This window comes from Protopterus annectens, chromosome 3.part1 (assembly GCF_019279795.1).
Source record: "Protopterus annectens isolate FY-2018-M chromosome 3.part1, PAN1.0, whole genome shotgun sequence".
In the NCBI taxonomy this organism is placed as follows: domain Eukaryota; kingdom Metazoa; phylum Chordata; order Ceratodontiformes; family Protopteridae; genus Protopterus; species Protopterus annectens.
This window is the reverse complement of record NC_056732.1, coordinates 1,581,347,667-1,581,373,388: the sequence shown is the minus strand read 5'-3', so window position 1 is coordinate 1,581,373,388 and position 25,722 is coordinate 1,581,347,667. Positions and strand designations below refer to the sequence as shown.

Below are 25,722 nucleotides of genomic sequence, written 5' to 3'. Positions count from 1 at the left end.
GTTGAGTGAATTTTGTGAGAAAAACTTTGCCTTTTTTATTACTTTCTCTTGTGTGAGTGTGTACGACTGTTCAGGTTCCCTCTTTAATATCTTTTGTGTAAAATTTTTTCCTCCCTACCCTCGCTGGTTCGTAGTGTGTGCTTGTGGTGTGTGTAGGGGCCTAGTGAGTGTGTTTTTCTGTACACCATGTCGGAGGCCCCTAAAGCCATCTTTTCAAAATGCACCGAGTGTGGCCTTGGGGTTGAACACCTCTCTTTGGGATGCGCGATTTGCGCAGCGTTCAACCCTAGGGCACATAAGGAACGGAGGTCGAAGCTGATCCTGGCGGGCCTTTTGCCCCCGGACTCTGCTCCGGCCTCCAGTTCTTCTGTGGCCGCTACCCAGCCCTTGGTGGTAGCCACCCCTGTCTCCCTCCCTCCGGTCGGGGCTCAACCTCCCGTTTCGGCTCCGGAGGAGAGGGAGGCCGGAAAAACCAAAAGGAAGGAGAAGCACCATAAGCGGCAGGCCGAGGACTCTTTCTCTGCCCCGTCCGCCAAGTGGGCTTCTCCATCCAGGGCTTCTGGATCACCTCCTCCTCGGCTCTGGTCCCCTTGTTTTTCACTGGGACCCGGGTAGGAGGGGGACCCGGTCCCCGTTGAGGTCATCGAGGTGACACTCTAGGTCTGCCTCGGGCTCGTTGAGGTCCACCTTCAGTATGTCAGATGCAGACATGGACCGGATGATGAGGAGGTTCATCCAGGCCCAGCTGCAGATGGGAGTGCTCTTGCCACCCCCCCCCCCCTTCGGGGGGAGCTCAACCCCATTTTTTGCTCCAATTGCTCCTTCTCCGTCCAGCTTCCCGGGTTCGGAGCATTCGGAGCCGAGCCGCGTTGGATCCAGGGGTGGCTCGTAGCCAGTAGTACTAGTTACTTCGGCTCCGACTGGTCCCTCGAGTTTGTCGGATCCGACCTCTCGGAGCCATGGGCTGAGCTTCGGATCCGAGGGACTTTGTGCGACTTCGGATCCGTCCGGGTCGGAGCACACAGGGTCTTTGGATCCGAGGGTCTCGGCCCCGGATCTGGTCCACGCTTTGGATCCGAGTGGGAGTCTACTCTCGGAGCCCATCGAGAGTGGCTCCCCCTCTGCTTTCGCGGTGATAGAGAGGGTACTGAGTGCATCTGGACCTCCGGTCCTGGCTTCGGCTCCCCCCTGCACTCCCTCTCAGCTGATCCGGGCTCCCATCACCCGGCCTTCGGGACAGCCTGCTTCAGCGTCTCTGGGTGTTCCTTTGGAACGTGATATTGCTGGTGAGTCTTCCTCGGACAGCCCCCCCGAGGAGGTCCTTCTCAAAGCCAAGTGTAAGAGGAGGCACGTGGACTCCCCCAAGTCCCGTACGGAAGATACGGACTTAGATGAAGGGGAAGGCTCCCCAAGGATGTCTCCTTTGGAGACATCATGGAAATGCGCAGGATTAGGGGAGGGTGGTCTGCCCCCAAGGCTTCCTCCGATGAGTCCGTATTCCTAGAGGCGTTCGAAGCAGGGCCATCTACCTCTTGGGTGTCCCCTCCCCCCGACCCCCTGGTGGACCTTATTTCCACCAGGGCTTGGAAGGAGCCGGACACTGTAGAGCCAGTCCCCAAGCACCTGGATAGAATCCTGAGTCCCCCTGCTGAAAGAACCCACTGGAGCAGAGGTCCCCCCGTGGATGCCATGTTGGTGGCGGCGGCCACCAAGAGAGAGTTGGCTCAGGAGAGCTCTGCGGTCCACCTGCTGAGTAAGGACTCTCGAGCGATGGACTGCCTTGGGGAAGCGGGTCTTTAGTTCAGCAACCTTCTCCATGAGAGCGCTGAACTATATGGCACACGTCATCCGGATGCAGTGAGATCTAATAAAAGAATACGCTGCATACCCCCCAGAGTCAATGTCTGAAGGAGACAAGCAACTGTACTCCTCCCGAATGTCTACTCTACTTTCAGTTTCCAACACCTCTATGCGGCTCTTGTCACACGCCACTGAAGGAGCCACTAGAGCTGGCGGAGCCGGCCTGGTAATTAAGCACCAAGCCTGGTTCCGACATTGTGACTTCTCGGAACCCTTTAAGGCGTCATTCGCGAATGCCCCCTTTGATGGTTCTGCACTGTTTGGCAAAACCGTTCGCGACACTTTAGTCCAGAGCGAGAAAGACGGGAAGACGTCTGCCATCTGAGTCCACTTCTCTGCTCCCCAGAGGTCTTTTTCCAAGAACCAAAAGGGTCAGAAGAAGATGTGGTTCCGAAAATCGCATCAGTCCCAGTCTGCTCCGGACAACCAGTCCTCTTGTGGCAGAGGAGGACAGGGAGGACGCAGCCCAAGAGGCAGAGGGGGTCCCAGAAATTTTGGGTCCAGAGAACCTTTCTCTGAAAGGCCCACGTAGAACCCCTGAGGGGTTGCCCGGCTGCTCCACTCTGGAGGCAGTCAGGGGGTGTCTTTCGAAGCACCTAGCAGTGTGGGAGTCCATAACAGATCGCTGGGTGCTTCGTATCATATCCAGAGGTTACCAAATTCCCTTTTATTGTAACCCCCAAAACCAAAAGCCTCCCCGATGTACCACCCAATCAAAGGGAGGCGGCTGCTACAGAAATTCAGCAGCTTTTGCAAAAAGTCATCCAACCCGTCCCTCCAGATCAGTTCGGATCAGGGTTTTACTCCAGGTTCTTTCTGGTGCCAAAAAAGACGGGGGAGTTGAGATCCATTCTCGATCTCTCTCTCTCTCCTGAACCTGGCAGTACCCAAAGACAAGTTCCGAATGGTCACTCTACAATCTTTTCTCCCCCTATTACGGGAGAATGACTGGATGTGCTCGATAGACCTCAAGGATGCGTGCTACCACATTCTGGTGGACAGACGCTCCAGGAGGTTCCTCCGCTTCCGGCTGGGAGCCAGTCACTTTCAGTTCAGGGCCCTTCCCTTCGGTCTCACCTCAGCCCCCAGGGTGTTCACCAAAGTCTTGGCGGTTATAGCGGCCCACCTGAGGCTTCAGGGAATTCAGGTCTTTCCGTACCTCGACGACTGGCTCCACATTGCCCCAAGAAGGCATCTGCTCTGTTCAGGCAGGGATTATTTCCTCAACTTTGCTCCACGTCTAGGGTTGATTTATCAACATGGCCAAATCCTCTCTGGTCCCTACACAGGTAATTGATTTCATAGGGGTGAGATTGGATTCCAGAATAATGCTGGCCTTCTTGACTCCCGATCGGCTTCAGAACCTGAGGTTGCATGTCCAGGCCATTCTCAAACTTCCTGCTCCACCGGTGGAATTGATCCTGAGGGCTCCAAGGGTCCATGGCGGCAGCTATTCCTCTGCTGCCCCTAGCCCGTCTAAATATGAGGGTCCTGCAGTGGACCCTCCAGGTACAATGGTCCCTGTCTTGCAACCCCCTGTCCCATCCTATTCCCCTAAGCAGGGCTTGCAGAGGGTCGCTCGTGGTGGCTCCAGTCCCAGAGTCTCCACACGGGACGGTCATTCTCGATGCCTTCCCCCTTCGCCACAGTGACCACGGACGCCTCTCGTATGGGGTGGGGGGGGGGCACTATTCAGGCAGAACTGTCCAAGGCACGTGGAATGACACTGAGACCTCCTTGCATATCAATGTCCTAGAGATGAGGGCGGTGCTTTTGACGTTGCAGGCACTTCACAGCCTTCTTCCGATTGGGACGATTGTAGTACAAACGGGCAACATGTCGGTTGTCTGGTACATCAGCAAACAGGGGGGGACCAGGTCTTATCCTCTTTGTCGCGAGGCCATGAGAGTGTGGGAATGGGTGATATCCACCAACCGCTTTCTCATTGCAACGCACATTCCAGGACGGTCCAACATCCTAGCAGACTGGCTCAGTCGTTCGATTCTGACTCAGTACGAATGGTCTCTCAATCCTCTAGTAGCGAAACAAATATTTGCCCAATGGGGGCAACCCTGTTGCGATCTTTTTGCCTCTCCTTCAAATACCAAATGCAACAGTTACTTCGCTCTAATCCCCCCTCAGGGGAAGTCCCCAAGAGACTCTCTAGTACATGCTTGGCCTCCCGGTCTCCTTTACGCTTACCCTCCATTGCCCACGATGCTGAAACTCTTACAGAAAGCCAGTTGGCTGGGGAGCAAAATGATCCTCATTGCCCCATTCTGGCCTCGTCAAACATGGTCCCGTACCTGTGGTCTCACCTGATTCATCCACCATGGATTCTGGATCCACTTCCGGATCTCATTACTCACCCCCTGGGTCTTCCGGCCCCCTACCTGGTCAACCTCAAGCTGACTGCTTGGTTGCTCCAGTTCCACTCCTGATAAGGACTCCCGGAATCTCCTCACAGGTCAAAGCCATCCTAGTAGCAGCACATAAACCTTCCACCAGAAGAGTCTAAGTAAGTGGAAACGTTTCTCCATCTGGACGGAGCACCATCACTTGGATCCTCTCACGGCGCCTCTTGCGTTGGTTTTAGATTTTCTAACTACCCTTTTTCATCAAGGGGCTAGCTGCTCTACAGTCAAGGTACAACTAGCAGCGATTTCGCATCATCATGTGGGGCATGAATCGGGCCCTCTAATTACTTCCAAGCTTTGTAAAGCTTTCCTCAAGGGTACCTTCCTTCTCAGACCTCCGGTCAGGGAGGTAGTACCCCCATGGGATTTGTCTTTGGTTCTCCAAGCCTTGACTAGCCCCCCTTTCGAGCCGGTGGCTACGGTTGATCTTAAATACCTCTCTTGGAAGACTGCCTTCTTGGTGGCCATTACTTCAGCTAAAAGGGTCTCTGAGCTTCAGGCTCTGTTAAACCACCGTATTTAGCCTTCCATCAAGATAGTTTACCTCAGGATCAATCCGTCCTTTCTGCCTAAGGTATCTTCGGAAGCTAATATTAATCAATCTATTAATCTTCCCATGTTCTTTCCCAATTACCAGAACAAAGGAGAGTACAAACTGCATTCCTTGGATGTGCACAGACAATTACGCTTTTATATTCATCGAACTGCTGGTCATAGGCAATCTGACCAGTTGTTTGTCTCCTTTGCCAAAACAAGTTTAAGCAAGTCAATTTCTAAAGTTACCCTATCACGGTGGATAGCTAGTTGCATCCTCTTAGCGTATCAGAGTTCGGGAAGGCCTGCACCTCAGGGAGTCCGAGCTCATTCTACTAGGGCCATCGCTACTTCGGCGGCTTTTAAATCTAGGGATGTCCTTCAAGGATGCATCTGCAGTCCTAACATATGGGTTGTCCTGCCTCAGGCAGCCCTTCGGTCGGCCGGATTCCAAAGTCTGGGTCTGGCCTTGGCTGATGTCGCACTTCACCCGACGTCACAGCTGCTGGGGTATAAAGGCATCAGCCGACGCCATTTTCCTCAGTCTTTCTTGCCGCGTGGTGCCCGAAGCAGAAGCTGTTCTCAAGTGCCGGTCGGTCAGATCCAGAGATTTCTACTACCGAAGACTTCTAAAAAGCTAAGTACCCCGTTGGGGACTCTTTCTTGCCTCAGCCGATGTCAGACAAAGTAAATAATTGTTTAACTTGTGGGAAACAAATAGCTCATAAGGATTTCCACTCTTACTGCCTTCCTTGCTTAGGCCCAGACCACGACGTATCAGCTTGTCTAGCCTGTGCTTCCTTCAACCGACGGACGCTTAGACGTCGGTCGGAGTTTGCAGAGGAGTTTTTTGGTCCCGCTTTTGCATACAAAATGCCGTCGGAGACTCAGACTACACAATTAGCTAAAAAGCGCAAGGAAAAGGACCGACACTCGCGGTCCATGGTTTCGGCTGAAACAACGGTTAGGCCAACCGCGAGTGTCTCTGTTTCGGCTGAAACAGAGTCCTCGGTTCTTCTTTCGGCCGAAAGCATGCCTCCGATAGCAGAGGCCTCACAGAGCATGGCTGAATCTGCTACTGAATTTACTTCTACAGAAGCAGGCACCCAGGAGTTGTCAGACACTATTCTTTTAGACATATCTACCCCTGCACGTGGGGCTGCTAGACCCCCTGCTTCTATGTCTATCAAGGCTTTTTCCAGGGCTAAAGCAGCTAAATCTTCTAAGGCCTTACTTGCTAAAACTCCCTCACATAGGCCTACCTCTAGTTCCCAAATACTCAGCCTGGCTGAGGATCTCATTTCTTTGATCAGGGGATCCCAACCTCACCCAGACAGGGCCTCTCAGCCCCCTCCAGATAAGAGGCCTAGGACTGAACCCTCGGAACCTGTCTCTACAGACTATTCCTCGGATGACTCAGACATTTCAGACCCTCAGGAAGGCCCATATTCTCCTTATGAGGATTCTGATGCAGCAGACTCCATTCCTTCTGCTTCTCGTCCTGAAGAATTTTCTTTTGGGGAAACCTTACATGCTATGAGGGAACACTTCCAATGGCATGGCCAGGATTTTTCAGATTCAAGGAAAAGGCTAAGGACTTTTTTACACTTACCACAGCATAGGCCTTTAGCCATTCCTCCTATACTAACAGTTGTTGATGATGCATATAATGATGCCTGTACTGCCCCTGATTCTCTTCCTCCGGCCCCTGCCAAGCCTGACAGATATTACAGGGTCCCGGACACACACTACCATTTGTATAAGGCTCCTGTTGCAGACCTTGAAACCATTTCACAGGGCCCTAAAGGTGTGGCAGCTGCCTCTGCCAAAAACCCTCTTCCCTCTGAAAGGGAATCTAGAGCATTAGAGAGATGGGGTAAAAAGGTTTATACTTCTGCTACTCTTTCGGCCAGGGCCTTAAACTGTCAATTTCACATGATTCAGTACCAGGAATTTTTGTTAGACCAGCTAAATAAAAAACTGTCCTCTCCTGAACCTATAGACCGCAAGTCCCTTCAGGATTTGGTACATAACTCTCAGCAGGTCAGTAACCATTTCTTAAAATGTGGCTATGATGCACTGGAGGCTTCCTTTAGATCAGCTATGACTGGAACAGTGATTCGAAGGCATGCTTGGTTAAAAGAACAATCCTTACCAGACCATGTTAAGTCAAAACTCCTAGATGCTCCCATGGAGAAACAAAGTTTGTTTGGCTCCCCTGCACAGGAGGTTCTAAAGAAGGTAGAAGAAAAAGCAAAATCTGTCCAAACAGTCAAGGATTTCTTGCAGGTCCAACCTCCGAGGTTTAGCAGAAATTGGCCTTCGAAGAATTGGTCCTTTCCAGACAACTCCAGAGCACAGAGAGGCAGAAATAGACGCCCAAGAGGCAGAGGTCAATCTAGGGGCGCCTACAGGGGATGTCAGTGGCAACCTACCAACCAGAGAAGTACTGCCACAGATTCAACTACAACCACTTCCACTGGGCAGACACAATGACTTGGCTCTGGTTCTGCCTACCAGGGAACAACTGGAAGCACCCTTGGGCGGAAAGCTAGCCTTATTTTCCGACAACTGGCATTACATTACAGGAGACAAATGGACTTTACAAAACAATAGACAAGGGCTACAGGTTTCACTTCCACACGCTACCAAAAAAGAGAGGAATGCCAAACCTACCACCAAGCCAAAACACAGACGCTCTAAGACAAATCAACAACTTACTAAGGATGAGAGCTATAGAAAAGGTACCGCCTATGGAACAAGGCCAAGGATTTTACTCCAGGCTTTTCCTTGTACCAAGAAAAGAAAATCAATGGAGACCTATTCTCGACTTGTCCACACTGAACACATACTTCATTGTTCCAAAATTCAAAATGCTGACCCTCCAGCAACTTCTTCCCATGCTGGGCAAGGAGTCTTGGCTGGTGACTCTAGATCTCAAGGAGGCATACCTGCACGTCCCTATATGACCAGATTGCAGAAGACACCTCAGATTTCTTGCAGGATCAGAGCATTATCAATTCTCAGCATTGCCCTTTGGCTTATCTACTGCGCCCAGAGTATTCACGAAATGCCTGGCATCAGTAATTGCTCATTGCAGGCTTCAGGGAATTCAAATTTACCCATACCTGGACGACTGCCTAATACAAGCGGACAACAAGGCAAAATTAACAAAAGATTTGGAAAGTGTCATACAACTGTTGCAAGCCTTGGGATACACAGTCAATATGCAAAAGTCAAGACTAGTACCATCCCAAAGGATAACATTCTTGGGTGCAGAACTGGATACATCAACTCAGATGGCTTTTCTCACAGAAGAAAAACAAAAGCAACTACCAGTCTACTTCATGACATTAACAACACAAACTCAGCTTACTGCAAGGAAAGTCCTGCAAGCCCTGGGTTACATGGCATCCTGCATAATATTGATTCCGCATGCCAGGCTGCATATGAGAAAGTTGCAATGGTACCTAAGGAATGTATGGTCTCAACACAAGCACAGTCTAGAAGCCCAGATTCCAATAATTCCATGCCTGAAGCAAGAATTCCTGTGGTGGGCTCAGGCCTGTCAGTTGAACAGAGGATTGCCTTTCCACAAACCTCATCCAAGCCAGACCATCACCACGGACGCCTCATACCTAGGCTGGGGGGCACACATGGTGGACAAGTGTATACAAGGCCTATGGACCCAAGACCAGCTGAATCTACACATAAATCTAAAGGAGATGCTGGCAGTGAAACATGCGATCCAGGCATTCAGACCACTCCAACAAGGTCATCTGCTGATAAGGACGGACAATACCACAGTCATGTGGTACATCAACAAACAGGGAGGTACACACATATCCTCTATGCCGAATGGCAATGGACCTGTGGAATGCGGCCCTGAATCTCAACATTCAACTTCAGGCCAGATTTGTACCAGGACAAGAAAATTCACTAGCAGACACCTTAAGCAGAACTACCACGGATGCTCACGAATGGATGCTGCATCCAGATATCTTCAAAGCCATAACAAAGAAATGGGGACTACCAGAGATAGACCTGTTTGCCTCCCCACACAACCACCAATTGAAGAAATTCTGCACAAGAGCATTCCACCCACTTGCTTGGAGGGTGGACTCCCTTTCCTTCAGCTGGAAAAACCTGACAACATATGCATTCCCACCTCTTCCTTTGATGTACAAAGTCCTACTGAAGATCAGAGAGGATCAGCCAAGGGTAATCCTGATAGCTCCAGACTGGCCGAGGCAACATTGGAACCCGCTACTGAGAAGCATGTCTCGGACACACGCATGGCCTCTACCTCTATGTCCCTTACTTCTAACACAGAACAACTACAAGATCCTACATCCAAACTTGAAAACACTGCAGCTGGCTGCTTGGAATATTGCATAAAACAAAATAACCCAGATTTATCTCAGAGGGTTAAGGATTATCCTGGAGGCACGCAGACCCTCCACAAGGAAAACGTATTCAGCCAAGTGGAAAAGATACCTCATTTGGAGTGCAGCAAAGGGAGAAAATGTCTCATTGGCAAACATAGCACACATCCTGTAATACTTAGCAGAACTGTTCCACAATGGCCTGTCCTACTCCTCCATTAAGATTCATGCATCAGCAATTTCAGCAGAATACAACATGGATCCTCCTGTCTTCTCTCATCCTCTACTCAGGCAGTTCTTGAGAGGAATCAAAAATGTAAAACCTCCAAGGAAACCACCTTTACCTACATGGGATCTCAACTTTGTGCTGGAAAAGTTAACACTTCCCCCTTTTGAACCAGCAGCAACAGCAGAATTACAGTTCTTGTCTTGGAAAGCTGCTTTTCTGCTAGCAATCACTTCAGCAAGAAGGGTATCTGAGTTACAGGCATTAATGGCAGTACAACCCTTCCTTATCTTCCAACAGGATAGAGTCTCTCTGAGAACTAACCCTACCTTTATGCCAAAAGTGGTCTCCAGAGTATCATTGAACCAAGAGATTCATTTACCTACATTCTTCCCCAACCCACAGAACAGGGGGGAAAGACTGCTACATACCTTGGATGTGCACAGACAATTACGCTACTATCTGGACAGAACTAAGACCAACAGAAGAACTGACCAGCTTCTGGTAGCATATGCAACAGGAATGCAAGGAAAAGCAATTTCAAAACAGACAATCTCAAAATGGATAGGAAATTGCATTCGTTTTTGTTACTCTTTTCATGGAAAGACAACTCCTGAAAATATCAGACCTCATTCCACAAGAGCTACAGCCACCACTACAGCTTTCCTACGAGGAGTGGCTACCAAAGGCATTTTAGAAGCTGCTACTTGGAGCTCCGTGCATACATTTGCCAAGCATTATAATCTTCCCTTATATTCTAGATCCCGAGCAGGTTTTGCAGCTGCTGTTTTGCAAGGGATCTTAACCACACCATCTTTATCTTAGTGCCTCCTCCCCCAGTTTGGCTATGGTATTCTACCCATATGTTAGGACTGCAGATGCATCCTTGAAGGACATAGTACAGTTTTGTACCTACCATAAATGTAGATGTCCGATAGGTATGCATCTGCAGTCAGGATTACCCACCCTCCTTCCCTCTGTGGTATTCCTAGGGTATTTACCCCCTTTTAGCTAGCTGGGGGAATCTATTATGGTGTATTTGTTTGTATATATGTGTGTATATATATATATATATATATATATATATATATATATATATATATATATATATATATATATATATATTGTTTGCTCTCTACTGTTTGGAATTATTTGCATTTATCCAAATTTAGCCTTCCTAGAGGGCACCTGGCATCTGGGGCAAGAAACACTGAGGACAATGGCGTCGGCTGATGCCTTTATACCCCAGCAGCTGTGACGTCGGGTGAAGTGCGACATCAGCCAAGGCCAGACCCAGACTTTGGAATCCGGCCGACCGAAGGGCTGCCTGAGGCAGGACAATCCATATGTTAGGACTGCAGATGCATACCTATCGGACATCTACATTTATGGTAGGTACAAAACTCTACTTTCTCTTAGATGATATTTGTTCCGCAGCCACTTGGGCCTCATCTCGTACCTTTATCAGTCATTACAAACTGGATGTTGTCTCCAGAGGTAGGGCATCCTTTGGCTCTGCATTGCTCCGGAATATTCTTCCATAAAGGCCACCCAGGATTCAGGTAGCTGTTGACTCTGTCCCAAAGGTTGCTGACAAATGAAGTTCCTACTTCAGATTAAGAAGTTATGTACTCACCATAATGTTCCATCTGAGTAGGTATCTTCATTTGTCTGCAACCATCCCCCCCTCCTTCCCCATGACCTATAGGATCTGTCTTGGATAAGCCCCTTCCGGGGCACAGTAACAATGGTTATATCGGGAAAACTTGATCTGAGGTCAGTCAGGGTTGGCAGGGGATTATGGGTAAAGGGAGGAGCTAGGAGCTCAGATGTATGCTGTGGTAAAAGTTGCCGGCTCGGTTCTGAGATCGGATACGTATCCCAAAGGTTGGAGACAAATGAAGATACCTACTCAGATGGAACGTTATGGTGAGTACATAACTTCTTATTTTCTATTTTTATAACTGTGTACATGAAAAAAATGTTAACATGGTTTGTTTTTTCTTTTCATAGATTAGTACTAGGCTTAACTGCCCTTGTGGGCCACTTTAAGCCTAATCAATTAAACCGTGTGAGAATCAAACCTTGCACCTTGTGTTGATAAGAGAAATATCTTGCCCATTATGCTAACCTCCCTCTAAATGACTAGCGCACTGGCAGTGCGGCCATGGTAGGACTCGAACCTACAATCTTGTGATCCAGAGTCTGACGCCTTATCAATTAGGCCACATGGCCTCCCTAATCAAATTTATAATCTATGGTTTGTTTTCTTTTATATTAATGTATGTGTACCTGTGCTTTAAGTAGTATTTAAATAAAGGTGTTTATATAAAAAAAAAAAAAAAAAGTTTCTCCAAACTCTTCATTGTCCTTTTCATCCTCTGCTTTTCTTAGTACTTCAGGCCTACTAACCTTTCCACTTCTTTCAAAATGTTATATAGAGTATGAATTTAATGTTTATAGCTTTGAGTTTGTACATATTTTCTGTAGTGTTAATGCACATCTGTGCGTACCTCTTGTCACCTGTGTCCTAATTTGGTCCTTTGTGGTCAATGCAAATATCCCAGTAAACAAAGGAAAAGTATGCATTGTAATACATTGGGTACGCTTATGTCTGAAAAGGGTCTGTGGATCAAACCCCCTCTGCTTGGTTAACAAATTTTAATAAAGGAAGCTGTGTGTACTTTCATTAGAATCTTCCTCGGGCACTACTGTGTAGAGATTCTCTGGGAACAGGGTTGGCTTTTTTATTGCAGGGTGTGTGCTTCCACAATCTGAAGCTGTAGCAAACTCTGGTACCACTTTAGTGCTTTTCACCTGGTGTGCTGCAGAACTAATGCTTATGGTGAACATTGTACAGTTGTGCAAGGATACATAGCATAAATGCAGATGTTCAAGTAAGGTCATTAGTGTAGTATGTATTCCTCTCTCAAAGTTCTCTGTTTGGTTACTATTTTTTGGAGGAGAATTCTTTTTTCTTGAGGTAGCCCACTCTTTCTTACCCACATGCATCTTGGCATTCTTACATTAGTGGGTTGACTTTCAATCTCTTGAGTTGTAGAGATTCTCTTGTTGGTAACCTTACTAGTCAGTCTGACACGCACACACACACACCCACGCTCACACACCCACCCACATGTGTTCATGCATCTTGCTGACCTCTGTGCCATTTGAAGAGTGGCCTTCCGGAAATCAGCCTGGATGGTCAGACATCTGCTAGCAGCTTAATACTGTATTATCATTAATACTGCATCAGTGAGTCTTGCTTATACATAGATAGTTAAGGTGAGTTAGCTGATGATACTTTATGCCACAATAAATGAACATGTGATTGTACTTTGATAGTATTCTGCTGTGTGTTGCACAGCCCATTGAATATACTGGTGATGAGAGTATGATAAAAGTAAAATGTTAGCTTTCTGAAACAAATGTAAGGTTGAGTGGAAGCTTTTTATATATTTGGTTTGCTAGTGAAAATGCCTGCAAGGAGTCTGATTTAAATTAAACTGTCTCTTGTTCTTAGTGTACAGCATTGTGAGTGTTTCTTTTCATGATCTTTCTTTTAATAGGTTGTGCTGGACAAGCTGAAACATAGGGCATTAGTTCTTTTTCTTGATACGAAAGATGCTATTGTGGCTTTGAGAAGGACCAGATATTGGAATCCTGGTGGGAAAACGTTAATGGTGAGTATAAAGTTGTGTACTGGTGAAGAAATAGCATTGCAAAAGCAAGTAGGTTTTATACTTCAGCATTTTCAAAGATGTATGTATCTCCTGACATTTTTAACTTTATAGGTTAGCATTACACCAAATACAGCCGTGGCAGGGCTTAGCCACCTGGCGGTGTGCACCTTGCCTCTCGTTGATTGTTAGTGTTGATGTGACACCCCAACCTCATGATCTAAAATGAGTAAAAGAGTTTGTGGATGGATTTCAGCAAATACAATGCAAATCATTTGTAGATCCGACCAGCCTGGCAGAATTTGTTTAATTGGAGGTATTTGGTTTTGTAGCTTTACAAGAAATCTGCTTGTGTATGAGGGGGCATACATATAACTAGAATGACTTGGCTACATCACCTGAAAGTGCTCATCACTACAATCCTGTCTTGTTTAAACAGTTCTGAGATTGCATGTAGGACATCTGGGGTTTGATTTATCATGTGAGCCTGATGTCAGCAGAGCTGCAATGAAGAAATTCTTTCTAAAAGGCAAGTATTTTGATACTAGAAACATTTTTTCAAGCATTTAAAAAACTCACAGGAATTTAAAGAGATGACATAGGATAACTGCTGGAATTTTTGGCAAACGTGTAAAGGTAGTAGTATTTTATATTCTTTAAATGGGGTAGAGTATTGTTTCTTGCAGACCTGTTTCATGTAAAGCCTGGAAAAGATGAAGTACAGATTACAGATAAAGAAAACATTTTAATTACATGTGGTGGTGTCTTAGCAGTGAATGTAACTATTAAAACACTCCTTTAAGGTATAGTATGATAATTGTAGAAACAGTAAATATTTGTATGGTAGAAAATGCATCATCTGAAAGTCTTCGGGTTTGTTTGGCAGGTTCTTTGATTTTTGTGCATCACATGGGGAGCATTGAGCTAAAGGATACAAGAAGAGTTAGAGGCCATTTCAAAAGTGAAGTGGTTAGTGATATTGAGAGATTGTAGGCAGGAGGAGGAAATGAATTAGAGTACCGCACCCACAGACTCAAAAAAAAAATGTTTAAAACATCATGGCATGATGTTTCCTACACTTTAACAGCACTCTGGGATTATTTACAGGATTTAAAATCTTTTTATATGTAATTCCAGACTCTGACCACCTGGAGACTGGCATATTGACGTGGTTTGGATTAATCAGGTTGCCATCCAGTATCCCAGAAATCATTGTTTGGCTCAAAAATGTTACATCATGCAGGCCTCCGTTTGCCTAAAGTTCCTGTCATTTCATAGATGTTGCATGCATACAAAGTACTGAGTAAAATAGAACAGTGCAAGTAACATTCCCTGCTGCTGGATGACTACTTCAAACAGAAAAAGTGCAAATGCCACAGAACACGCTCAAAGTGCTGTTTACTGCTGCCTTTTTTTCTAATTTAGTTTAAATGGCACTAATTTGTGAGACAATGAATTCCAGTCCATTTACTTCTCCCCTCCACCATAACACTTAGCTTCCCTAGCTGTCAAAGGAGGGTAATTTGACCTGGTACTTCCATTGTTTGGCAGGTCTCAGCAGGGTGCTTGACTCATGTAATTTAATCTTTGCTCTTGCATTTCCTTTGTTAGAGGGGACATTTTTTGCTGCACTATAGCCATGGCCTTACTTGACTGCAATCACATCCAGTAAGGTCTTGCACCAAGGAGCTAAAGAATAAAACATTTATACTATTAACTAGTTTAGATCTTTATTGATTTAAGTGTTAAGGTATCACTTTGTGCTTCCACCTTGTTAAAAATTGAGATTTACATGTGCAAAGTGTGTTGGTATGCAGTGTTTGCCTTCATATGTTTTTACTCCACTGGTTGGTTTGTAAAAAAAAAAAAAAAAAAAAAAAAAAAAAACTTTTTGCAGTGTCCCTGGATTTGTCTTTGTACATACAAACCACATTGCTATATTTTCCCCTTCCTTTTTCTTGTGTCTAGAAGTCACTTATAACAAAGTAAATTTTTTATTGATTTTTTTTTTAAATAAAGGACGTCAAGATTAACTTACCTTGAATCAGATAATGGATGCCACTGCAAAGAATCACTGTTGAAATATTTGTGCATGGACAAAATCCCTTACTAAATCTATTTGCCAGCCTCCAGTTCAATTGGTGCTATGGCTTTAATATACTGGTGTGTTTGCTCTTGCCTTCCAAATATCTCCACCATTACATACCAGTTTTGCAGTGTAGTAACCACCCGACATGCCCATACACCTTTAGCCATCAATATGCAGCTACTCCTGTTCATGTGAGTATGTGAATTCATTTTCAGACTTAAGGTGTGGAAGCTGCACTGAATAATTCTAGGTGCTTCTTCAGGTTTCACGTGGTGCTTGCTTAGAGCTACTCTCATGTTAAGCCACTGTGAATATGTTGCACTGCCACCTCTGATACCAGGGTAATGTTTTAATCTTTCTATTCCCGCACTGCACACTAGCAGTATCTGGTGCAAATACAGCCGAGAAGTATGCAAGCGATACACCACCTAAACATCATTTGTCGTGCAGAATGTATAAGTATGCATACCAAATTTCTGTGTTTCCAAACATCTGTGTTACTACACTACTACTGAATAAAATGAACCACACTCAGGCTGGGGGAAGGACAAGGGAGCCATAACATCACAGAATGGGTGGGTCTTATTATTTTAGTTAGAATCAGATGACGGCTGTGGTGATGTCACTTTGGGGGAGGGAACCGATTAAAAAAAAAAGTACCTGCACTGCCTTGCCTCGATGTCAGTAATTGGCGACTCCAGCAAGCTTTATTCAAATGTGAGAGAATCATTTTGTAAGTGAAACCATCACAGTACGAGAAGGTAGGCTTCTGTTACAGAAGTAAGGGGAATTATAAAAATTGTAAATGCTTTATTGTTACTTTACAGAGGACAATGTAAATAGGGAGGAAAAGGGCCGTGAAGTTGAGGAATACATTAGAGGAAACCTGTTGTACTCCTTTAAGGGACCCTTGCACAAAGTATGGTATTTATCAGAACTATGTTGGCTGCTTTGTGACTGTTGTGTCAATGGGGCAGAATCTTAGGTGATATGAAGTAATTATGTTGCCTATATGGGTCCATTATTTTGTAAAGCATCAATATTTTTTGTTTATACTAGGTGGGCTTTAAATTTTCCCTATTTTTGGTAATTGCTTCTGATGGTGGGAGGAATAGAGGTGTCTTCCCATGTAGTAATTAATCTGTGCTGGATCACTATCTCTTGGGTTACCGGTTTTCATATTGTAGTAGTAGATGTCAAAAGTTTAAATGTCCAAGTTTGTATATGACTGCAGACTTTGTTCATTTTTTATTGATTCTCTCACAGGCACTTGCAGTCTCCAAGAAGGGATGGATAGACACCATAATCTTGGTGTTCATACCATTACATAAGACTTCGCACAAAAAAGTACAAGTCCCATTTGAGAGCTGTCTTTCATTTCATATGAAAATCAAAGTGAAACTGCTTAAGATCAGTGTAGTCATCTGAGATCTAGATACTTTTGACAGTGAGCTGTTGTGTAATCAGTATGCATTGGTTACAGTAAGTAAGTAGTCTCTCTTGCCCAGGTAACAAACACAGCTATAGTGTTAAGATCCAGAGAGGTCTTGATCCTCTGTATTTTCCATTGTTTGTGTGAGCATTGAGTGATGTTGCTTTGGTTAGTTTTCTGTTTCATATGGCTTCCTGTGTTCAGATCTTTGTCTTGCCTTTTGGACTTTAAAAGATCCTGCTTCGCCGCTCTTCTCCACTCTTCTCCACCTCAGAAACACTGGTGATATTAAGAAAATTCACTCCAAAACTTTGGAGCATAAGTAGAACTTGGAGTGATAAATTACTTAAAAGTTTTTCTACTAATTGGGCAGACTTTCCTTGCATGTTAAACATTACACTTTCTTAGCCCTCTCTAAGGCTGTCTTGTTGATAAGGTGGATTCATATAAATTATCAAACTGCCTGCCAGGTACCAACCTGTGAACTAATCCCTTCTTTGTCTGGGTCAGTTTTCCATGCAGTATGTTAATCAGACCATGCAACCATCCATCTTCTTCCCTACTCTTGATTTAAATGAAGAATTTAGTATCACTTGGGGGTCCATAAAGTCTGGCAAACAGATAAATGATTTGTGTTTTGTCCCAGGATATCACGATAAATGAGTAACATAGTAGACTACTCTCTAGTTTCTCCTGATATGTGACATGGAAGATCCTGTTGAGAGGCAGTTAAAAGCACATTCTGTCTGGGTGATCTAAACCACAGCAGCCTGTCAGTTCAGAGCATATGTGAAGTAGTTACATACTCTTAACACCTTTTCCAAAAGTTATAAATTGGATATTCAGTTCCAAAGCATGATTTGGACCAGCGATCCTTCACAGATTGTGACTGGAGGGATCTTTCTAGGAGCTGCTTTTGCCTTCCACCTTCTTGAATGAATACTGATTTGGAAGTATTCTCCTGTAGGAATTCCACAGCAACATTTTTCCTTACAAAGAGCTCTGGACACTTGTGCGAAAGTTCATCTTAATGCATATTCGAGTAGGATGGCTGTGAGACAGACTCTGCAGGAGGTTGTATCTTGCATGAGATGGTAGTTTAACTTAGGTGGGGGTGAAGGGGGACAAAACACGTAAGGGTCAACCATGTCCTTCCATGGTATTTGCATAAGCTGCTCATTGCAGTGGGCTAGAGATAGTAGCGGGGACTTTCCATATAGAATCTGGTGGTGAGGATATTCCTCCCTGCCTTAATGACAGAATGATTAGAGGCTTTTACTTTCAGAGGATATACATACCCCTGGTCCTTTACTCGAAACAAAAAATTGCATGACATGGACCCAGCTGTGTAATCTGAAGTGCAGGCAGGCATCCTCATATAGGGGAGAAGTCTTCTTACACTATTGATTTCGGATGGATGTTCATCTGCAGCTAATTCCCATTAAGAATTCTAATGCAACATGTGGCAGTACTCAAGCATATGGTGTTATGATGAGCTGCTCACACTGATGTATTTTCCAGGTGTACGCACACAACAGTTTTTTTTTTTTTATTTCTAACACATATGCAGCATTTGTTCACGAAGACACTCTCCATACCCAACAGGGGCAGCCTCCACAAAGTCATTATTTTGACTTACTTTTAAGAAAAGATTACATTTTCATTTTTCAAGGTCTGTGTCCTTATAGTTTAGACTGATTCATAGGTTACTAGGCTAATGGCCCTAGTGCCCTTTCAAGCCTAGCCATATTTATCTGTAATTGCCCCAGTTATTAGTGGTTAGTTGAGTGAAGTTTGCCGAGGTAAAGGTCTGTGTTAATACTGACTTTTGTCCGGGAGGGAAATTGGCACCATCCCAGGAGTGAATTTGCAGTCACCCATCCATTGATCTAGGTTGTGTTTAAGGGGCAAAGGCTCTGTATCATGTGAATTGAAAGCTTGTTCCAGAGAAGAGGTAGTCTCTGAGAGATGCACCTCTCTCTCCAGCATGACCTGTTCATGTCAGAGGTTAGGTTAAGAGCAAGTGATGCTCCTGCAGTTTGGTTTACGAATGTGTAGCATTTCCATCAGGGCCAGGGTCAGAGACTACCCTGTAAGCCAGGCACAGGTCACCCCTTAGCAACCTATAGGAGACAGAATCCACTGACAGGGCTTTCAGTCTTTCTGTATAAGACTTGTTTTTTGTACCATGTAATTTCTTGGTGAGAAACCTCTGCGGTCTCTACCGTTATTGTGGGTATCTGATGAGTACATGCAGAAGGGAGCATTGTACTCAATTATTGGTCTGAGGGCCAAGTATAATGGAATTACAACATCCTTAGATCTAGATGTGATACTTTTACTTCTAAGATGTGCCACATAGAATGATTTCCTTACTACTGTGGATACGTGGTAGCCAACGTTCAGATTGCTTTCACCCTGTGTACCCAGATCACGTATCACTGGGTCTGCATTTAGGGTAGTGCTGTCTATAATGTAATTAGGGATGTCTGCATTCCCAAAGGTAATAGTACTGCATTTTTTTACATTTAGCTTTAATCCATGGTTTTGGCACCATTTATCTGTCTGTGTTAACCCTGTCTGCTGTATATCAACATCTGACTCAATGATTGCTCTTTATTTGCAATTTTAAGTGAACTTGGTCAGCCACAGGCCATCCAAGTTTTCCTGGACTTCTGAGAAATAAATTCCAAACAATAAAGGGCCCAGCACAGAACCCTGTGGTACACCACTGATGACTGTCTTTTGCTAGTGGTGAAGTCACTCACCTTGACAGTGTGTGTCCTGATGGTGAGCCAGTTGGCTACTTATCTGGTAATGTTAGGAGTTGATTCCCAATTGAGAGAGTTTCTGTTTAATACCTGAGTGGGGGAATGTCAAATGCCTTGGCCAGGTCAGGATTGGCAGTGCACACAGTCTTTCCCTTGTCTAGGGCCGTGGTGAATTTCTAGAAGTCAACCATGTTTAACATATCTGAACTGGGTTGGGTCCAGAATTTGGAGATTACCTGTGTTCTTGTTAAGGTCAGTAATGATTCTTTTCATGGCCTTGCAGATGAGGCTAGTAAAGCTTAATTGGCCTATAATTCCCAGGGTTTGTAGATGGTCTCCCTTGTGCAGAGGGATTACTGTTGCTGTCCTCCATTCCACCAGAGCATAGCTAGCTTTTGCAGGCTGTGGTTAAACGGGGATTCGAGTGTGTCTGCCAGGTCATGTTTTAAGTTGTTTAAAAGGCAACCTGAGATGTTATCTGGTCCCATCGATGCCGTATTTTTGGCATCGGAGAGCACCAAGATGACCTGTTGTCTTGAGATAATAGCCTGAGGAATGGTGGCAGATATATTTTGGGGGATGACTGGAAGGGACGGAGGGGGTGAAGTTTGCTTCATATCTGTTAGGTTGGCTATTGCCTTTGGGCGAGTATGGTGGTGCCATCCACAACTAGTTCAGTGCATAGCTGGGTATTTCCTGTAGATTTCATACATAGTTAAAGAATGCCTTATGATTATCCTTGGGTAGGTGGGATGTTTTTGCTTCGTAATTAGGTTTGGAGGACTCTACAAGATCTCTAATTTGTTTAAGCTAGAGAGGGATTTCTTCATCTGCTGAACCAGGTCCCTCTTGTTCTTGGGCATTTGGTTTGGTAGATTGAGTTGGTAAACTAGTGTGTTACTTGGGTGATCCTTCATCAGTTAAGAATATAAAAAAGAAATGAATGCAGTCATCTACAATATTTGAGTATCTTTGTGGATTGTGGGTGAACAGTACAGACGTACACACTGAGGTTATGTGACTGGCCTTTATTTTCTAAGTCAGTCTAACATCTGCTTAATGAAAATGTGTTGCATTCTGCTTCTCTGTAATGATTAGCATTGCAAGCTGTATACCCTGTATTTGAAATGTACCTGCCAAAGCTGTGCTGTTGCATGTGCATGTACGATTTGCTTTGTGAACTTGTGTCTCATTGACCAATTTTGCTGTTATAAGTTCATTTGGATGAGTCCATGTATGTAGACGGACTCATTAAAAGATCTTGCAGTTTACACAAGGTCTTATGACATCAGAGTTTATTAGATAATTCGGTGGTGAGTCGAAGCACCGAATGTGAGTGAGTTTGTAGGCTTTTCTCCATGTAAGAAACATTTAAGCTTCGATCTGCATAACCAGGCTTGTGTGATCTCCCTTTGCTTGAAGTGCTCGACATTTGGATGACTCGTGTGAAGTTATGCTGTATAGATAGCACCATGTTTTCATGTTTTTTAAATTGTTTACTTGGAGTTTACTTCATTATTTGTGGAACATTGTGGGAATTGGAAAATGGGCTCACTGCATTGTAAATTGAGAAGTAGGCAGGGAACTGTGTAGTTTTTAATAGTAGGGCCTTGGAGCAGAGTATTGGGCATATAAAAATAAACAAAAGTGCGCTTGTAACTCATACCTGCACATGCTGCCTCTAGGCATCTGCTTTACTGGTTTAGCCCTGCTCAGCTCGCTTCACTCGCTCTGCTCCCCACCCTGCCCCCATATTCCACCCACCCCCGGTAGTGCTAAGTTTATATTGCCACTGGCATGCCCCCTTAATTAGCTAACCAACTACACGTGCTCCTAGAACCCAGCAAACTCCTAGCACAATAATACACCCTCTATCCACCCCACTATCCATATTAACCCACCCATAGCTGTTATATTCTCTCTAATCTTTTATCCACTACATGCATTCAATACAGACCCTACCATAGTAATTTACTATGACTACAGCTAAAACACTAATGCTGCTGCCCTTAGTTACCCCTTCTTAATTCATTCCTTATAACCTACGCTCATATGAATATGTACAGCATCTTGAAATCCAATACCCAAACTCTGAAACCAACCCAGCATTTGATAAGTTTATCCACCACATAACCACCCCCTCTCCTAATTCCTTGCCCCCCAATTACCATCACGCGACTAAATGCAGCCACATTAGCTTAAAAACCAAAAGCTACAAAAAAATCATAAACAAATTTTTAAGACTCATAAGCAACTTAGAAATTAATCTTATGAAGGATTGAGACATCCACCCCAACCCTGGCCCATCCACAACAGTAGACCCAAGCACACCATCTAACAACCCAATGTGTACTACCTAGAGTGATAGACTTCCAAGCACATTTCTGCTATGTCATCTCAACAGAAGCCTAAACAAGATCCATAGCCTGCATGGACTATTAGCTGTTCACTCCCCTGATATCCTTTGCCTCACAGAAACCCAGTTAAAACCAATAACCAAGGATAACGAAATAACCCCCCCCCCCCCCTGCGCAGTACAGCATCCTTAGACTTGACCGGATTGCCAGGAAAGGTGGCGGGGTAGCTGTACTATACAAGTGTACCCTAACAATAACAATTGACACCCAACAGCCACTCCAGTTTGGCAATGCAGAAATTCTCATCACCAAACTAATAAACAAAAATAAATGCAGATACATTGTTTGCATTTATATTCCACCCGGCAAGAATAATACTCTAGAAAATATCTTACATTGTCTAGTTTCTAACTATCCCCAGGAAACCATTGTCTTGGGGGACATTAACACTGATTGGAACGCCTGTTCCTCTGAAACTCCCTCCACAGGTTTACTTGGATCAGTGCCACCCCCACTAGATTTGGCAAAAATAGTGTCAAAGATAGTATCCTTGATTGGATACTTAACAGCCACCCCCAGAAGTAAAAGTCAGGTACATTACCCGATGATCTAAGTGATCACTGCCTTACCTGTGTTGTTAGGCTCAAAGCCAACATTCCCAACCAGCCCACCTACAAAACTATAAGAAACGTCAGGAACTTTAACATTGACAACTTCCAAAATGAACTCAAAGCATGTAATTGGAATGTCTTGAAATGGCTCCCATTACAAGAAGCAATTGAGTATTTCAGAACCAGATTTCTGGCTATCCTTAACCACCATGCTCCTTACCCGTACCATCCTTGTAAAAGCCACAGTTGCACAGTGGCTATATAAATAAGCAAAAACCAAACTTAAACTAAGAAACAACACCTTGGCCAGGTGGCATGTTACCAAAGCCCTTATGGACCAAGTAAGATACCGGCAGCTAAGGAACCAGACCCAAACATCTGTTATTCTAGACAAAAATCACTACATCCTCCTGCAACAGAATTATCAGTTAAAACCTCAAAAGTTCTGGGCTGGTCTTAAGTCTTCTCCACCTAGGCCGTTCTGCCACTCCTACCCCATCAGCTGCCCTTGATAAATCTCCTGTAGAAATTGCAAACAGCTTCAACTCCCTTATTTACTGAAACTATCCGGTCTCTAGCTACCCATCTCACTCCATCGAACACAAGCACCAGCTCTGGCACATCTAGCCCTGATCCACCCAGCACCCAACCCACCTTTACCTTTCAAACCGTACCTACCAACCTGATCCGGACCTTACTCAAAAAGCTAAAACCTACTACACTAGCTGCTGACCACCTCCCAGCTGAATATCTTCAAAAAGCAGCTGATGCCATAGAACTTCCCATTTCTATTCTGCTTAACAGATCCATCCCAGCAATATGGAAAATATCACTTTATACCTCTCCATAAAGGAGGAAGTTCCACAGAATTATCTAACTTTAGACCTATAGCCATTCTTTCACCACTAGCTAAAGTCATGGAAAGATGCATACACAAATCATGCATTTTCTTCAAAACGGAAAGCTCGACGACTCTTAGCATGGCTTTAGGTCATTCCACAGTACCACAACGGCTCTTCCATCTTTCTGTCATCAGTCTTCATCGTAACACCAAACTGTCTTCAGCACTCTTCCTAGATCTCTCAAAAGCTTTCGATATGATCAACTGTCAGATATTGCTCAATACCCTACAAACCATCAGTTTAGACCAACAACACAATACATTGGTTTCACTCCTACCTAATCGGTAGACAACAGGCTGTCTTATGGCAGAGCAAGCTGTCATCCCAACTTCCTCTAACCCTAGGTGTCCCACAGGGTCCATACTAGGTCCCCTTCTTTTCTCTGTTTTTATGAATGATCTGCACACCACCACCCCAGGAGCCACCTGCATCCAATATGCAGATGACTCCACGCTAATATTCTCTACCTCCTTTCTTACACAACTTCTAACCATCACCCAGACCACTTTCAGCACGGTAGAAATATGTCTAGCTAATCCCCGCTGCCTTCTAAATCCTAACAAAACCAAGCTACTGCTTTTCTCCCCTAAACCTAGAATTTCTCCTCCTTCCTTCAACATCAAATCTAGCATTGACACTATTATCTCCCCTGATGACCATACGTAGCTTCTAGGTGTAATAATAAACTACCTTAAATTTGATAAACATGTCAGTCACACTATTAAGTCTGTCAACCAAGATCACACCTCTTCTCTACCCTTATGTACGCTTCCCCTGTACTCACCAGCCTATCCAAAACCGATCTCATCAAATTGTTAGGGTATTACAATCATATAGCCAGATCTGCTACTGGCATGGCTTTTAGGACCCACCTTTGCCAGAACCTCAAAGCACTGGGATGGCTAGAGTATCCTACCCTTCTACAGTTCAACCAGCTTATAGTAGCGCATAAAATACTCTAACCGGATAACAACCCTGCCTTCAAAAATATTCTCATCCCTCATAGTGCCCCCATGCCATTACGCTCGGCTGATAAACTGATACTGACCCAAAAATCCAACAACTCTGCAGGCAATGCTATATTTGCCAACTCAATCGGTAAAATCTGGAATCTACTCCCTACTGCCATTACCAAGGTAACCTCACTACCCCTATTTAAAAAATAACTCAAAAAATACCTTACATCTAATTGGCTGTGCTCTTGTTCTAAACCTAACAACTTCACTAATACATGTCTTGCTACCCAACCTGCTGTTTAGCCAAGTATCTATGCCTCGTAGCATTTGAATGTCTAAGCATTGAGTTGAGATCTGATTGTATTCTATGTTCACATTTTCTGATGCGTCTTTGCCAATCAGATGCAAGTCTGCACATTGTGTGTATCGATATCTGCCTGTATTCTTTGTCTATATTTTCTAAACATGTCTGCCTGAGCCCATGACTTAGTGATGGTATGTACTGTCTGTTTTTGGTACGTGAAGCTTTTCTTCCCGGGCCTCCGCTGAAAATAGACATATATCCAGTCAGACTGTCCCGGTCAACAAATGTAAAATAAAATAAAATTTTTGCTTAGATATTTCATAACATTAGTAAAGCACAGCTAGTAATGGCTTGTTTATTTTTTGACTATTTTCATTTTAGGTTGATTTTTCAACACAGAATGGCCAGCTCTTCTTTTACCAGTCTATGAAGGCATCTGGTCAAGACCTTGGAGATATGAGTGATTTATCTGGAGATGAAAGGTGAGCAGACTGATGTTGCATTAGACCACTTAAGTGGTAATTATAACACTGACACTCCCCTTGTATTGAATTTTGTTATGAAAATGACGCAGCCTATAGATGTCATAGGAAACTTTGAGTAGAGGAAATGTCTTGTTCGTCCACGTTCTTTGTACAGATCAGCTGTTGTCAAAGCTAGTCTTGGAGAACATTTAAATAGTACTTGATGGGAATGCTGCTACCATTTTATTTAAAACCTAGTAAATGATACAGAAGCATTTATTTTGTTTTAATTTGAATGTGCATGCAAGTAACTTTAAGGTGGGTGGTTGGGAGGCGTGTTAGGTTGATTTGGAAATCATCAAATCTAGTATTAGGAATAAAAAATAAATGCTAGGAAGAGAAATGTTAGTAATGAGGAAGACTTGTACTGTGTGTGGCCCTAGTACCTTAAGAATATTCTTTACATAAGCTCATGTTTAAGATCAACTTTTAGAAGCAAGAATAAGGGACATCCTGTCCAGTGCACATTTGTTTGTGTAGTTGGTGCAAGGCGAGACATAATTTAGGTAGCCATTGAGCTGCAGAGTTCATAGAAAGCAAAAGACAAAAGCTTTGATGGTTAATACATTTCTTTAAATATGGACTTCACACCTTTTTATCTTTATTAAGCTGAAGCATGAAAATAATGTGATACATCTTGTACTAGTGGTTGGGTCTAAAAAATGGGAAGAAAG

General features: G+C 44.3%; 1 protein-coding gene and 1 non-coding gene across 2 annotated transcripts in view; one reads left to right on the top strand and one right to left on the bottom strand.

The window, feature by feature from the left end:
* Positions 1 to 25,722, top strand: part of LOC122797813 (msx2-interacting protein-like) — a 172,499-nt gene that overhangs the window by 68,177 nt on the left and 78,600 nt on the right. Inside the window, exons 4-5 of the mRNA XM_044066336.1 lie at positions 12,992 to 13,105; positions 24,906 to 25,006. Of these exons, the coding sequence (XP_043922271.1) occupies positions 12,992 to 13,105; positions 24,906 to 25,006 (215 nt within the window). The remainder of the gene's footprint in view (positions 1 to 12,991; positions 13,106 to 24,905; positions 25,007 to 25,722) is intronic.
* On the bottom strand, positions 11,585 to 11,657 carry TRNAQ-CUG. Its single transcript has one exon. It is a non-coding gene; the product is annotated as a tRNA-Gln (tRNA).